We start from the raw sequence: 15,828 nt of genomic DNA, 5'->3' as shown, positions 1-15,828 counted from the left end.
TCTGTACTCTTACGATACATGCATTTCTCTATATGTGTTTGATACTTCAATAAAAACAAGTTAAAATATATGTATGCCAGATGGTGGTACATTATTTTAGAGAAAAATAAAATATGAAAAAGGGACAGGAAGTTGGGGACCAAAAGGGAAGGAAAAGGAAAATTGTTATATTCAATAGAGGGGGAGGGGAGAAGAGCCCTGGAAGAGGTACGCCTGGGAAAGCCTGGGCAAGGTATCGGGGAAGAGCTTAAGAAATAGAAACGCTGGGTGTGGATGCCTTAAGTTGGAAGTGTGTCAGGTGTGAATTCTGTGAAGAGCAGGAAGAATGGGGACAGGAGTAGGAAATGTGGTTGGAGAGTTTATGGGATGGCAGGACATGCAGGGCCTTGTAGGTCATCCCAAAGACTGTGCTTTTTTAACCTGAGTGAAATGGGAAGCCACTGGAGGGTGCTGAGAAGAGGTGTGACAGGATGTGTCTAATGTATTAAAAGTATCACTCTGGCTATGATGTTGACAATAGAATTTAAAGAAGCAAGGGCAGAAGCAGGAGACCAGGTAGAAAGTACAGTAAATTGGGCAGGACATGATAGTGACTTGGACCTGGTAGCAGTGGCAGTGGTGAGAAATAGGACTCTGGGCATATTTTTAAGAAAGAGCAAACATTTTTAAGGAAGAATTCCTGGTGAATCAGATATGAGAGAAAGGAGTCAAGGGCTCCAAGGGTTTTGTCCTGAGCGACTGAAGGATGGAGTTCAATAATTGAGATTGGGAGGTTGCAGGAGGAACTCTTTGGGGGAAAGAGCTGTTCTCTTTTGGACTGAGTGAGATGTCTGTAAGACCCCCTCATGGAGATGTCAATGTGGACGATTAGATATATGATTCTGAGTCCAGGGGTGGAACCTGAGCTGAGATGTAATGTCAGAGTCCTCGATGTTAGAAACCACGAGATTGGATGAGGTCACCGAGGGAGTGAGTGTACTTAGAGAAGAGCTCTGTGACCATATGTCCCAATTTGCCCAGGACAGTTTCAATTGATGCCTGTTATCCTAGTGTCCCATCTAGTTTAGAACTTGTCCTGGACTTTTCATTTTTTTATTGAAGTATTTCTGTTAATTGTTTCATTAAAATAAGTCAGGATGTCTTTGTGTACCTGCATTGTGTACCTCTTGCTTCCTCCATGGTTTCACCTTCTAATGTTAGAGACACAGAAACAGGGAAAATGACACTTGCAAACAGGGAGACCCTGACATTTATCCCTACAAAAGCAAAGGAGGAAATGAACATGTTACCCGTTATAAGAGTTCAAATGGTGTACCAGGTTTTTTTTTTTTTTTAATTTATAATTAGGTTTCGGAAAAATCTCATCTTGCAGGAAGAGTTTTTTAAAGGAACATCTACTTTTAATTGGGTAAATTTAGATTCTATAGTGAAATGGAATGAAATTGAGGACACCTACAATTTTTTGCCACCACGCATCTGGTTGTTTGTTGTACTGTGGTGGCTTGCATGTTGCCGAGATGCTGGAAACTATGCCACCAGTATTTCAAATACTAGTAGGGTAACCCTCAGTGGGCAAATTTCAGCGGAGCTTCCAGATGAAGACAGACTAGGAAGAAGGACCTGGCAGTCTACTTCTGAAAAAACTGGCCAGTGAAACCCTTATGAATAGCAGCAGAACATTGTCTGATATAGTGCTGGAAGATGAGCCTCTCAGGTTGGAAATACAACTGAGGAAGAGCAGCCTCCTCAAAGTAGAGTCGACCTTAATGACATAGATGAAGTAAAGCATTCGAGACCTTCTTTGCTGATGCAGTATGACACAAAATGAGAAGAAACAGCTGCAAACATCTATTAATAACCAAAACGTGGAACATAGGAAGTATGAATCTAGGAAAATTGGAAGTCGTCAAAAATGAAATGGAATGCATAAAGATTCACATCGTAGGCATTAGTGAGCTGAAATGAACTGGTATTCCCCATTTTGAATCAGACAGTCATATGGTCTACTATGCTGGGAATGGCAAATTAAAGAGTAATGGCATCGCATTCATCGTCAAAAAGAACATTTCAAAATCTATTCTAAAGTACAATGCTGTCAGTGATAAGATAATATCCATACACCTGCAAGGAAAACCAGTTAATACATCTATTATTGAAGTTTAAAACACGAAGGCCAAAGATGAGGAAATTGAAGATTTTTACCAACTTCTGCAGTCTGAAATTGATCGAACGTGCAATCAGGGTGATAATTACTGGTGAATAGAATGTGAGTAGTTGGAAAATAGGGCCTTGGTGATAGAAATGACATCGGAGGTAGCATGATAGAATTTTGCAGGACCAACGACTTAATGCAAATACCTTTTTCCAATAGCATAAATGGCAATTATATACATGGACCTCTCCGAGTGGAAAATGCAGGAATCAAAGCAACTACATCCGTGGAAAGAGATGATGAAAAAGTTCAATATCATCAGGCAGAACAAGGCCAGGGGGTGACTTTGGAACAGACCATCAGTTGCTCACATACACGTTGAAGTTGAAGATAAACTTAAAAACAAGTCTGTGAGAGCCAAAATACGACCTTGAGGATATCCCACCTGAATTTGTAGACCATCTCAAAATAGATTTGATGCATTCAACACTAATGACTGAAGACAAGACAAGTTGTGGGATGACATCAAGACCATCATACATGAAAAAAGCAAAATGTTATTAAAAAGATAGGAAAAAAAGACCAAAATGGATGTCAGAAGAGACTCTGAAACTTGCTCTTGAACATAGAGTAGCTAAAGCAAATGGAGGAAATGATGAAGTAAAAGAGCTGAACAGAGGATTTCAAAGAGTAGCTCTAGAAGACAAAGTGAAGTATTATAATGAAATGTGCAAAGACCTGGAGTTAGAAAACCAAAAGGGAAGAACACGCTCAGCTTTTCTCAAGCTGAAAAAACTGAAGAAAAATTTCAAGCCTTGAGTTGCAATTTTGAAGGATTCTATAGGCAAAATACTGAATGACGTAGGAAGCATCAAAAGAAAATGGAATATAGAATCTCTGTACCAAAAAGAATTGGTTGACATTCAGCCATTTCAGGAGGTAGCATATGATCAAGAACCAGTGGTACTAAACGAAGAAGTCCAAGCTGCACCGAAGGCACTGGCGAAAAACAAGGCTCCAGGAATACTAATTGAGATGTTTCATCAAACAGATGCAGCGCTGGAAGTGCTAACATGTTTACGCCAAGCAATTTGGAAGACAGCTACCTGGCCAACCAACTGGAAGGGAGCCATATTTGTGCCCCATCCCAAAGAAAGGTGATCCCACAGAATGTGGAAATTATCGAACAATATCATTAGTATCACACACAAGCAAAATTTTACTGAAGATAATTCAAAAGCAGTTGCAGTAGTACATCGACAAGGAACTGCCAGAAATTCAAGCCAGATTCAGAAAAGGACATGGAAAAAGGGATATCATTGTTGATATCAGATGGATCTTGGCTGAAAGCAGAGAATACCAGAAAGATGTTTACCTCTGTTTTATTGACTGTGTAGAGACATTTGACTGTGTGGGCCATAAAAAATTATGGATAACATTGTGAATAATGGGAATTCCAGAACACTTAATTGTGCTGTGCAAAATCTGTACATAGACCAAGAGGCAGTCATTTGAACAGATCAAGGGGATACCGTGTGGTTTAAAATCAGGAAAAGTGTGCATCAGGATTATATCCTTTCACCACATTTATTCAATCTGTATGCTTAGCAAATAATCTGAGAAGCTGGATTATATAAAGAAGAACACAGCATCAGGATTGGAGGAAGACTTATTAAAAACCTGCGATATGTAGATGACACATCTTTGCTTGCTGAAAGTGAAGAGGACTTCAGGCACTTACTGATGAAGGTCAAAGACTATTAGCCTTCAATATGGATTACACCTTAACATAAAACAAAAATCGCAGCTGGACCAATAAGCAACATCATGATAAATAAGAAAATATTGAAGTTGTGAAGGATTTCATTTTACTTGAATCCACTATCAACACCCATGGAAGCATCAGTCAAGAAATCAAAGAACATACTGCATTGGGCAAATCTGCTGCAAAAGACCTGTTTAAAGTGTTGAACAGCAGAGATGTCACTTTGAAGACTAAAGTGTGCCTGACCCAAGCCATGATATTTTCATTTGCCTCGTGTATGTGTGAAAGCTAGACAATAAGGAAGAATTGGTGCCTTCCAGTTATGGCATTGGCGAAGAATAATGAATTCTTCCATGAACTCCCAGAAGAATGAACAAGTCTGTCTTGGAAGAAGTACAGCCAGAGTACTCCTTGGAAGCGAGGATGGTAAGACTGTCTCATGTACTTTGAATATGTTATCAGGAGGGACCAGTCCCTGGAGAAGGACATCATGCCTGGTAAGTTAGAGGGTCATAAAAAAAGAGGAAGATCCTCAATGAGATGGATTGACACAGTGGGCTCAAACATAGCAATGATTTTGAGGATGGCAGAGAACCTGGTAATGCTTCATTCTGTGATACAGAGGGTCGTTATGAGTCGGAACCAACCAACCTGACAACACCTAACAGTAACAACAAGGAAACAATTTTTCAGCGTCTAAATTTGACAAAATATTCAAAAGAATATTTTTTTGTAAAAATATTTGTGGAAGAAAAACTCTGAATGGAAGCAAAAAGATAGTAGGTGCTGTGAAATATTTGGACTGAAAACTTTACATATTTCAATCCAAAAAACAATCAGAATGGAGAATACCATACATTTAGCAGACTTCCTATTGGGCTGACTAGATTCCTCTTATAAAGAAAGTATTTTCTCAGTTAAAAATACTGTGGTCTCCAGAGAGGTATCAATTGATGGAGTCAGCAATTTCAAACCAGTAAGCAAAAGGAAGGGGAAAAAAATGCTCCATAACTCAGGGAGTATCTCTGTCAGTGTTTTGTTTATACCCTTTACGTGAATATGTACTGGATATAATACTTTGTAAGATAACTATTTCCTCTTTTTCTTTATATATCACATTAGCACTTATTTCTGTATTCATTTGAGCTCCTATTTTACGCTACTTGGACATTTCATTTATATTTTTTCTCCAGCCCTCCAGTGGTATGTGGTCAGAGAACATGTGTTTATGTCCAATTTGGTACCAAGAAGTAGTGCTCATACCTGATACAATACAGGAGTCACTTGATACCTGTTTCTTGATTGAAATGCATAAGCAAAATAGACTTCTGTTGCCAATCCATCTTTGAAACCACAGTCAAAATAGCCTGTTTTGTTTTGTTTTCGTAGGTATCGTGCTCCCGAAGTTTTACTAAGATCTTCAGTGTATAGCTCTCCCATTGATGTGTGGGCTGTTGGAAGTATAATGGCTGAACTATATACATTACGACCACTTTTCCCAGGGACAAGTGAGGTTGATGAAATCTTTAAAATTTGCCAAGTTTTAGGGACTCCCAAAAAGGTAAGTACTCTTGCCCCTAAGTTTTTTTTTAATATGTAATTTTTGATTATTTATAAGTTGCTACTTTAATTTTAATTTTATAACTTTTGATTTTAACTTTTGCCTAGGTGTTTGGTATTTTCATTTTCAAATAGACTTATGCTTTAATGGTTAATATTCTTCTAATCCTTATTTTTTAATGGGGTGGAGTGAGGACTGTACAAAGCAGAATTCCACTGGACTGAAGACAAAAGGTTCTTGTCTTTCCTTAACAACTTAGAGAAAACGCCTATAAATTTAGACTGTAACATTGACTGGATTGTTGACTACATAGACAGTCTTGCTTGGGCCCCTTTCTACTTGCTCTGGGAATGTCTTTTGGCATCTCCTTAATGCCAGGTGTTCTGGACCTTATTTTCTCTTAACTCTTTCTTGTTCCCTTTTATATACCTCTGCTGTGGGTATTTGGTTCCTTGAACTCGGTACTTTTCAATTAACTATTACATTTCAGCTTAGACCTTACTTTCTGAAATGTACTAAGTGTAAGTATGTATACTTGCAGCGTAATTAAATTAGTATGTGCTGGGAAATTAACATAAGACAAGTAAACTTAGTAAAGCTTTACTATAATTGTCATTTCCCAGCTCTGTGCAGTTTTTAACACTGGATACAATATAGATTCTATAATAAGGATCTTTGTAATAATCAGCCTCTTGGTAAAACATCTTTCCTTGTTCAAGGTCATCCAGGCATCCTCAGAATCATCAAGATCCAAATACCACACAGTTGTTTAACGTTCTGAAATTTACAAAAGTACTTTCTCATTTTTTTCTCTCCGTTCAGTGTTCTTTCTAAATTGTATATTGTTTGCTAATTTAGCGTCACATCTATTTACATGAATCTCACATCTATGCTCTGTCTTCACACGAGTCATTTGTATGTTATTGCTATGGTTTAAAATTGATTACTAAACACAACGGTTTCTTTTTTACCCTCCCCGCCCCCCCATTACATATTTCTTACACAGAGTGACTGGCCAGAAGGGTACCAACTTGCATCCTCTATGAATTTCCGCTTTCCCCAATGCGTTCCTATAAACTTAAGAACTCTCATTCCCAATGCCAGTAATGAAGCGATTCAGCTCATGACTGAAATGTTGAATTGGGACCCAAAGAAACGACCAACAGCAAGCCAGGTAAGACCAGTCTGCCTGTAATACCTTTGTAAAATAACATAGTTTTAACTCTTCGTACTTGAATGTTTTACTCACTATGGATTTTAACGGTCCTCATAGGCAGACTGAGCATCTGCAAATTGTAAAGCTGGTGAATTTTGAGGTTTTCCCTAAAGCCCTGAGGCATCCAATGTATGTCATGAGTTAATTTCTAACTATATACCATTTTGGGGAGAATTGCAAAAATTGTCACTCCAATAACTTCCTGTGTTTTGTGGTTCAAATGAAGAATCCTGGTTGAGAAAGGCTTAGTGGATCAATCTTGAATGTTCAGGCATGTGACAGGCTAGTTAGGAAGAAATTTGCCATGAGTACCAAAAAGGCACCTCTTAAACTCTACAGCATAGTAGACTTTTCTGTGCCCTCCTTGATGGTTCAGTGGTAAGATACTTGAATTTTTCATCCTTCTATTTGTTGTTGTTGTTGTTAGTTGCTATTGAGTCGATTCCAATTCATGGTAAGCCCACATGTGCAAAGTGGAACTGCTCCGTGAAGTTTTCAGGGCTGTGATGTTTCGAAAGAAGATTGCCAAGTTTTTCTTTTGGGGTGCCTGTGGGTGGGTTTGAACTGCCAACCTTTTGGCTATTAGTACAGCACTTAACCAAGGGACTTCTTCATCCCTCCATAAGGCTATTCTCTGGCTTCAACAAGAGGACAGCATTGTCACCTATGTGACTACCTTATACATCTACAGATGTGCCGTATTTTTATGCAGATAACATGCACTTTCTGAATCTGTTTGCTGGCCATGCCCTTCCCCTGCAAGGTATTTTCATAGGCGCTGCTATGCCAGTTTTTTTTTTTTTTTTTTGCATGTTGCTATGAAGACAGATTAGTGCGCTTGCAAGAATTCCTCACTGAGGGAGGGCACAGCCAGCAAACAGATTCAGAAAGCGTTGTGTTATTTGTGTAAAAATATGGTATTTCCAGTCTCATAGTCTTTGGAATGTCATGGATTTACACAAAGGGCTTACATTAAAAAGTAATAATCGACTTTGTTGTAGTCTTACAATTATTAAATGTAAATTCAGTATGAAGACTACAAAAATTTTTCTGTTTTTATTTGAGAAAATTTTTCTAAAAGTCATCTTGAAGAACAAATTGGAAAGAATAGTTAAGGCATATGTGAAAATTCCTCAATATGATTCAGGGCATATATGAGAAGCCAACATTATACTTAACGGAGAAAGACTGAGAGCTTTCCCCTTGAAATCGGGAACAAGACAAAGGTGTCCACCCTCACCACTTCTGTTGTATTAGAAGTCCTAGCCAGAATAGTAAGACAAGAAGAAGAAATAAAAGGTATCCAGACTGGGAAACAAGAAGTAAAATTATCTCTGTTTGGGGATGATATGATCCTATATGTAGAAAACATCAAAGAGCCCACCAGAAAACTTCTAGAGCTAATAGAGGAATTTAGTAAAGTTGCAAGTACAAGGTCAACAAACAAAAATCAGCTGGGTTTCTATACACCAACAATGAGCAGTCTGAAAGGGAAATTTTACCAGATAATTCTGTTGTGAGTGCTGCCCTCCCTGCTTGCCAGTCATGACAACCAACAGTCTCTCTAAAAACCAAGCCAAACCTATTGCCTTCGAGTCACTTTGACTCATAGTGACCCTGTAGGACAGAGAGAACTGCCCCATAGGGTTTCCAAGGAGCGTCTAGTGGATTTGAACTGCCAATCTTTTGGTTAGTAGTCGAGCTCTTAACCACTGCACTACCAGGGCTCCAGACATGGCCAGATGTCCCCATTAGTCTACACAGTCATCAGAGGACCTTTCCCCCCAAGTGATGGCAGCAAAGTGACTAGTCTACTCAAAACTCAAACAAGGATCATTTTTAATTGTAGTTTTATATTTTCTATCCATAACTTTCTTCTCTTGCTGAAGTGTTGATAAAAGCTGTAACACACATATGTTTGAATATCCTTTCTTAGAATTCTTTAGTTGCTGGTAGGTATGTTGTTATACTCAGGCTAAGAGTAGATCTGGATTTTATATAAAGTTGTAATTAATCATTTAAATAAGCTCTCTGGAAGGTTTTCTTAACTCATTTCTGAATGCCCTTGGATGTACTTTAAACAATGATCAGTACCTAGCATTTTAGGTTGAATTAATTACATCAAATTTAGCCAATGTTTATAAACTAGATTTTGTTTCATACAAAATCTTTAAATAAATAGAGCAGTTGCTTTGTCTGGGTGTTAATATTACAAGTGAGTTTTATATTCTTCCTATTTGTACTTTTTAATTTAAAAAAAATGAAATATATTTCTCAAATCTTTTTTTTTTCCAGATAGCTTTACTTTCAAAACCTTAGCTTATCTAAGCTTGCCTAGGCTAGTGACATACACCTAACTGGAGCCATTTTCCATTTGTTGTTATTTTCATGCTTTTATAGGCATTGAAACACCCGTATTTCCAAGTTGGTCAAGTATTAGGCACCTCTTCACATCATCAGGAATCAAAACAGCCTTTAAATAAACAGCTGCAGCCCCTAGAATCGAATCCATCTTTAGTTGAACTAGAACCTAAGCCTCTCCCAGACATAATTGATCAGACTGTCGGACAGCCACAGCCCAAAAATAGCCATCAGCCACTGCAGTCCATTCAGCCATCGCAGAACTCGAGCGTCCAGCAACCTCCAAAGCAACAGAGTCAACAGAAACCGCCGCAAACACTATTTCCAAGTATCCTCAAGAACATGCCAACTGTAAGTTGCTGATAATGGCATTTTAAATGAAATTGTTTAACTAGTTCAATTAGGATTCCATTTCTAAGAATGTTGGGGAAGATATAAAAGATTATTCTCTGTTAAAGCCCATGCTTCCGCTGATGGAACTTGACAGGAGATAACTTAAAATTCTAATATGGTTTATAAAAAGAAAACCTATTACAATAAAAGTAATAAGCTTAAAATTTGCCTTCTACAGAATTTCTTTAACTGTTACTTAGATGCAAAGAAATTCAAAGAAAGAATTGAAGAGTCTGGTACTCAAGAATAAAAAAAGCCATTGCTGTCAAGTCAGTTCTGACTCATAGCAACCCTACAGGACAGAATAGAACTGCCCCATAGGGTTTCCAAGGCTGTAATTTTTTTTTTTAACATTCTTTTTTTTTTTTTTTATTGTATTTTAGATGAAGGTTTACAGAACGAACTAGTTTCTCATTAAACAATTAGTACATATACTGTTTTGTGACATTGGTTAACAGCCCCGCGACATGTCAACACCCTCCCTTCTCGACCTTGGGTTCCCTACTACCAGCTTTCCTGTCCCCTCTTGCCTTCTAGTCCTTGTCCCTGGGCTGGTGTGCCCTGTTAGTCTCATTTTTCTTTATGGGCCTGTCTAAGATTTGGCCAAAGGGTGAACCTTGGGAGCGACCTCATTACTGAGCTAAAAGGGTGTCCGGGGGCCGTACTCTCGGGGTTTCTTCCATCTCTGTCAGACCAGTAAGTCTGGTCTTTTTTTGTGAGTCAGAATTTTGTTCTACATTTCTCTCCAGCTCTGTCCAGGACCCCCTATTGTGATCCCTGTCAGAGCAGACAGTGGTGGTAGCTGGACACCATCTAGTTATACTGGACTCAGTCTGGTGGAAGCCGTGGCAGATGTGGTCCATTAGTCCTCTGGACTAATCTTTCCCTTGTATCTTTAGTTTTCTTCATTCTTCCTTGCTCCTGAAGGGGTGAGACCAGTGGAGTATCTTAGATGGCTGCTCACAGGCTTTTAAGACCCCGGATGCTACTCACCAAAGTAGAATGTAGAACATATTCTTTATAAACTATGTTATGCCAGTTGAGTTAGATGTTCCCCAAGACCATGGTCCCCACAGCCCTCAGCCCAGCAATTCTGTCCCTCAGGGAGTTTGGATGTGTGTATGGAGCTTCCATGACCTCGCCCAAGGCTGTAATCTTTATGGAAGCAGATTGCCCGGTGGTTTCAAAATGCTGGTTAGCAGCCAAGTGCTTAACCATTTTGCCACCATGGCTCTTCGTACTCAAGAATACTGATCCTGAATCCAAAGAATTTTTTTTATAATAATTTTTATTGAGCTTTAAGTGAACGTTTACAAATCAAGTCAGTCTGTCACATATAAGCCTATATACACCTTACTCCATACTCCCACTTACTCTCCCCCTAATGAGTCAGCCCTTCCAGTCTCTCCTTTTGTGACAATTTTGCCAGTTTCTAACCCTCTCTACCCTCCTATCTCCCCTGAATCCAAAGAATTTTAACAGTTATTTTACACTGTTTTAAATGCTGATGTACAGAGTGGATTTTTAAGTGTCAGGCTAAATATAAAACTTCCTCTTTGCCCCCTTTGTTCAGTTCAGGGAACTCATACAGTCCCAGGATTTTAGCTGTCTTCTCAAAGTGTGTACTCCCAAATGTATTTGCATTTTGGCATTTTAGGGATGAAAGAGACTTTAAAGAGCCCTGTGACTGATTCCCCAGCCAGTCCCCAGCCTCCCTGCCATCCGAACATAAGTGAGTCTCCCCCACAATAGCACCGATCACATGCTATTGATTTTTTTTTTTAATGTTTATTGTCTGCTTTTCCCACTAGAATGGAAGCTCCATGAGGGTAGGGGGTTTTGCCTGTTTGGTGTTTATCAATATAGATCCAGAATCCAGAATGCTGCCTGGCACGTGGTAGATTCTCAGTAAATACTTGTTGAATGAATGAATAATTCTGCACACTGTGTTTGAACCACCTCCAGTAATGTAAGGAATCCGCTTCATCTGTGGGACAGTCTATTAGAACGTTCTTCTTTATACTCAGCAAAAATCTATTTTTTTGTAGCTTTTAATGAAAGCTATTCACTCTTCTAGAAGGCAGCCTTTCAGATATTTGAAGATAGCCCTTATATCATCTGCCCCTCTGCTTTTCTCTAAGAGAAGCATCCCTAGTTCCCTCAGAGAAGTGAGGCTGCCAGAATTAGCAGTAGACAGCTGGGTCAGGAGTATAAAACAGAACCAATCACCTCCAAAGTCCCAGTACCGTGTCCACTCACGGCACCAAAGATTGTATTTTTTTCTTGGAAGACACGTTAAACTGTCGACTCATAGTGGGAGGGCAGAAAGAATTTATTGAGTAGTTACTAAGTGCCATGTGCCATCTTAGGCCCCCTGTGTGCATCTTCTAAATTGAAACACCCAGTCATCTAGCCCAGAATTTTTATGTAGCTAATGAGTTCCAGAGCTGGAATTAACATTCTGTGAACTAAAATCCATGATTGTGTCTTTTTTACAAATGCTTGTGCTAGATCATATATTCTGCATTTTCTACTTCTGTGTTTGAGCTCTAAGATTCGAAAGTTGTAGGACCTCACTTTTACTCAAATTTCTCATCAGTATTTTTGAGCTTCTAATTTTGTCTTCTAAGTTTAACCATTTTGCCCAACTTATTGTCATCTATGGATTTGTTTGTTTGTTTGTTTTTGGTATCTTCATGATGACCAGAATAGCAGTGAGTCTTTGGACAGGCTGCTAGAACCTTCTACCAGGTTGACACTGATCCATGACTCAATACTCTTGGTCAGATTATTGAACAATGTACTAATCCACCTTTGTTGTCCTTTCATTACTTCATCTTACTGATAAGGATCTCATGAATGACCCTGTCACCCGCATTGCTCTGAAGTCCAGCTGCACTACGTCAAATGAATTCATTGTTTGCTCTTTATGAAAAATGGTGGGCTATATGATCTAAGGAGCCCTGGCGGCCAGTGGTTAAGAGCTGTGGTGAACTACAGCTGCTAACCAAAAGGTCTGCAGTTCGAATCCACCAGCCACTCTTTGGAAACTCTATGGGGCAGTTCTACTCTGTCCTATAGGGTCACTATAAGTATGAATTGACAGCAACGAGTTTGTTTTTTTGGTTTTCATATAACCCTGGTGGAGTAGTGGTTAAAAGCTATGGCTGCTAACCAAGAGGTCGGCAGTTCAAATCCGCCGGGCGCTCCTTGGAAACTCTATGGGGCAGTTCTACTCTGTCCTATAGGGTTGCTATGAGTCGGAATCGACTCGACGGCAGTGGGTTCGGTTTGCTTTAATGCTTTTTTCCTTAGTGCTCACAAACTTTCCCTTTAATAATTGACCTTACAATCTTTTTCCTCATCTTATACCAAACTTACTGATGTGGAGTTTGAAAAAAATCCACCTTCTGCTTTATGAAAATTATTTATATTTGCCCTCTACAGTCTTCTACATACAAAATTCCTTTAAAATTACAGACATTCAAGGCCCTTCATAATCTAGCATCAGCCTGTCTTTGCAACTCTATCCTCCAGTACTTCCAGAACAAACCATCTCTTCAGTAAACTTGGTCTGCTCTTTCTTCTCCGAACAAACTCTGGCAGTTAAAGAGCCTTACTTTATATGTTTCCTTTTCTAATTCTAGAGTAACAATAATAATAATACCTACCTTTTAGTAACTCTTATTATGTGCTAAGGATTTTTTATCTATTTTACCAGTAAATTCAGAAACACTAAATAAATACCTTATATCCCTACTTAAGGATTAGCAACTTAAGGATTTAGGAAGTTAAGTCACTTACCAATAGCAGTTTTCCAGATTTATCACATCACTGAAGGGTCAGCTCAGATCCTAAGTACACCTTCTCCTCACTTACCAACTATCTTGTTATCTGACATTCTGCATTTGTGACAATAGTAAACCTATCTGACTATTTTGCACATTAATGACATATATCTGGCAGTAACAACACCGGGAAGTGAGGCAAGAGTCACTCTGGCTGTGATGGTTAAGATTGTGCGTCAGCTTGGCTGGGCCATGATTCTCAGTGGTTTGGCAGTTACATAATAATATAATTAAAAAAAAATTGGCAGTTATTAATGATTTAATTTGGCAGTTATGTAATGATGTAGTCATCTTCCATTTTGTGATCTGATATGGTTATCCTCTGTTTTCACATAATACCAATTTCACATAATGACCTGCTCTTTGGAACCTAACCATGTCAATAAGTGAGGAGAGGGTGTATTCAAATCATCCCCCAACCCAATTCAAAAAAGATCTATACACCTTCTCATCTCCTGTTGTATTTTTAGTATTCGCTACCTATTTTTGCTTATATTTTTAGATGTGTGTTTATGTTAGCTCTCAGAAGAAAGGCCTATGATGTACTTCCAAAAAATCAGCCATTGAAAACCCTACAGAGCACAGTTCTACTCTGACACACGTGGGGCTGCTATGAGTCGGAATTGACTGAGCAGCAATTAGTTTGGTCTTCTGGCTTTATATGTTAACTCAACTATATGGAAGGCTCCTTGAGGATAGAAACAGTGTCTTAATATAATGACATGTTTATAAAAGTCACTTGTTTATAAAAGGTTATGATAATGGATTTTCCGTACAGAGGCCAAATGGCACACTGGGTCATAAAAGCACTCGCAGGCGTTGGGGCCAGACCGTGTTCAAGTCTGGAGATAGTTGGGAAGAGTTTGAGGACTGTGATTTTGGAGCCTCCCATTCCAAGAAGCCAAGCATAGGTGTTTTCGAAGAAAAGAGGAAAAAAGATTCTCCATTTCGGTAAGATTTCAAATTCCTCAGGAAAATGTTTTTATCATGCATCAACTTTACTCATTAAATATAAATATAATTTAATATTGCTTTCCCAAATCTTTATACATACCTCTGAAAAGATAAAAATCTTGACTTCTCACAGTAGTGATTCTCACTATTAATGGATGAGGGTTATGTTTCTAGGGGTAGGGAGTTCTTGTTAAATTTTTGTGGAGTTATAAATTATGATCATCATTATTCCCATTTAAAATTCAGATGCCTGTTTGCAGAAGGTAGAACCAGCCCAATCTCTAAAGTTAATGGTTTCCTCTGATGGTGTTCAGATGTAATTATTAGTTTCTTTGCTATTTTCAACTTTTTCATAATTTTCTAAACTTTTTCTAGAAGTTTAATATCTCCATCCGTTTCCTTTTTGTTTTAGAAGTTACATCATCATTAGCACATTATTCACTTTTGAAGTGAGGATGGGTTAAATTTTGAACATTTTGGAAAGATACTTTGAATTTTTTTCTTCTTTGGCACAGAAGAAGAATAGAGAGAAAAGTAGTGACAAGAGTCAGGGAAACTTATCTAACAGCTGTTTGGCATTATATAGGGAAGAGGTCTTCACCTTAGGGGTATGCATACCCTTGACTGTAGAGAAGACTCTCTATAAGAGTTGCATATTCTTGGATAATGCTTAACCAATCAATTTTTAGATCCTCAACTTCCATAGAGACTCCTTCCTAAAAATATGAATTTGAGAGGAGGTGGGGCAAAATGGTGAAGTGAGTGGATGTTCCTGTTTACTGCACCAGCAACTAACTTACTGAACAATGAATAAAAACAAATACAGACTGAGATCTCAGAACTCTGGACAGAACTGAAGTATTCGAGAATAGGGTTGTGTCCAGAAGAGGGGGGAGAGGAAGAACAGTGTCAGCACAGAAGCTAGGAGATCCTACCCACTAAAATCAGGAGTGCTTGCTCATCGCAGCCATTTTGGGACGGGGCTGGTGACACCTCAAACAGGGAACACAGAAAAGGAGCTAATCTGAGGAAGCTGTAGCCTGATTTTTTTTTCAAGGCAACAAAATTTGGCCATGGGAGTTTGTGGGCCACGCAATTGGGAGGAATTGAGGGGAGACTGTGGCACAGCTTGAGAGTGAAGTTAAAACTCACTGAGGCCCAAGACGGACAGACACTAGGATTGGGAGGAACTGCAAGGGCAATGGGCTGAAGTAAATACTTCAGACTGACAGGAACAAAGGAAGTGGCCCATAACAAGATACCTTGGAGTGCCTGTGCAAAGGCACTGGTGAGGGAAAGATGTAGAGAGCCCCCCTACCATTGCCACAGGGAGGTCAAGCACCACCACTTATGTCAGCTAAGCCAGCTAAACTCCCCCACCCCTTGCACATACATGTTGAATTTCAGAGACCAAGCATATAAAATTCCTGAACCAGCACTGAAAAAAATCTTATGTCCAGAGTTAATACATTAAAATATTGAAGATGTTTAAGTTTAAACAAACAATTTTGAGACATGCAAAGAAACAAGAAAGTACAACCCATTAACAGGAAAAATATGTATAGGTTAATAGAAACT

The 15,828-nt window shown here is 38.8% G+C and overlaps 1 protein-coding gene across 3 annotated transcripts in view; it reads left to right on the top strand.

The window, feature by feature from the left end:
* Positions 1–15,828, top strand: part of MAK (male germ cell associated kinase) — a 65,198-nt gene that overhangs the window by 21,913 nt on the left and 27,457 nt on the right. For all 3 annotated transcript variants that reach the window (XM_064280634.1, XM_023557689.2, XM_023557688.2), the window contains exons 6-9: positions 5,307–5,478; positions 6,485–6,652; positions 9,095–9,406; positions 14,075–14,247. In XM_064280634.1, the coding sequence (XP_064136704.1) occupies positions 5,307–5,478; positions 6,485–6,652; positions 9,095–9,406; positions 14,075–14,247 (825 nt within the window). The remainder of the gene's footprint in view (positions 1–5,306; positions 5,479–6,484; positions 6,653–9,094; positions 9,407–14,074; positions 14,248–15,828) is intronic.

This window comes from Loxodonta africana, chromosome 1 (genome assembly GCF_030014295.1).
Source record: "Loxodonta africana isolate mLoxAfr1 chromosome 1, mLoxAfr1.hap2, whole genome shotgun sequence".
Taxonomy (NCBI): Eukaryota; Metazoa; Chordata; class Mammalia; order Proboscidea; family Elephantidae; genus Loxodonta; species Loxodonta africana.
The sequence above is the reverse complement of the archived record's forward strand: the minus strand, read 5'-3'. Positions and strand labels throughout refer to the sequence as shown.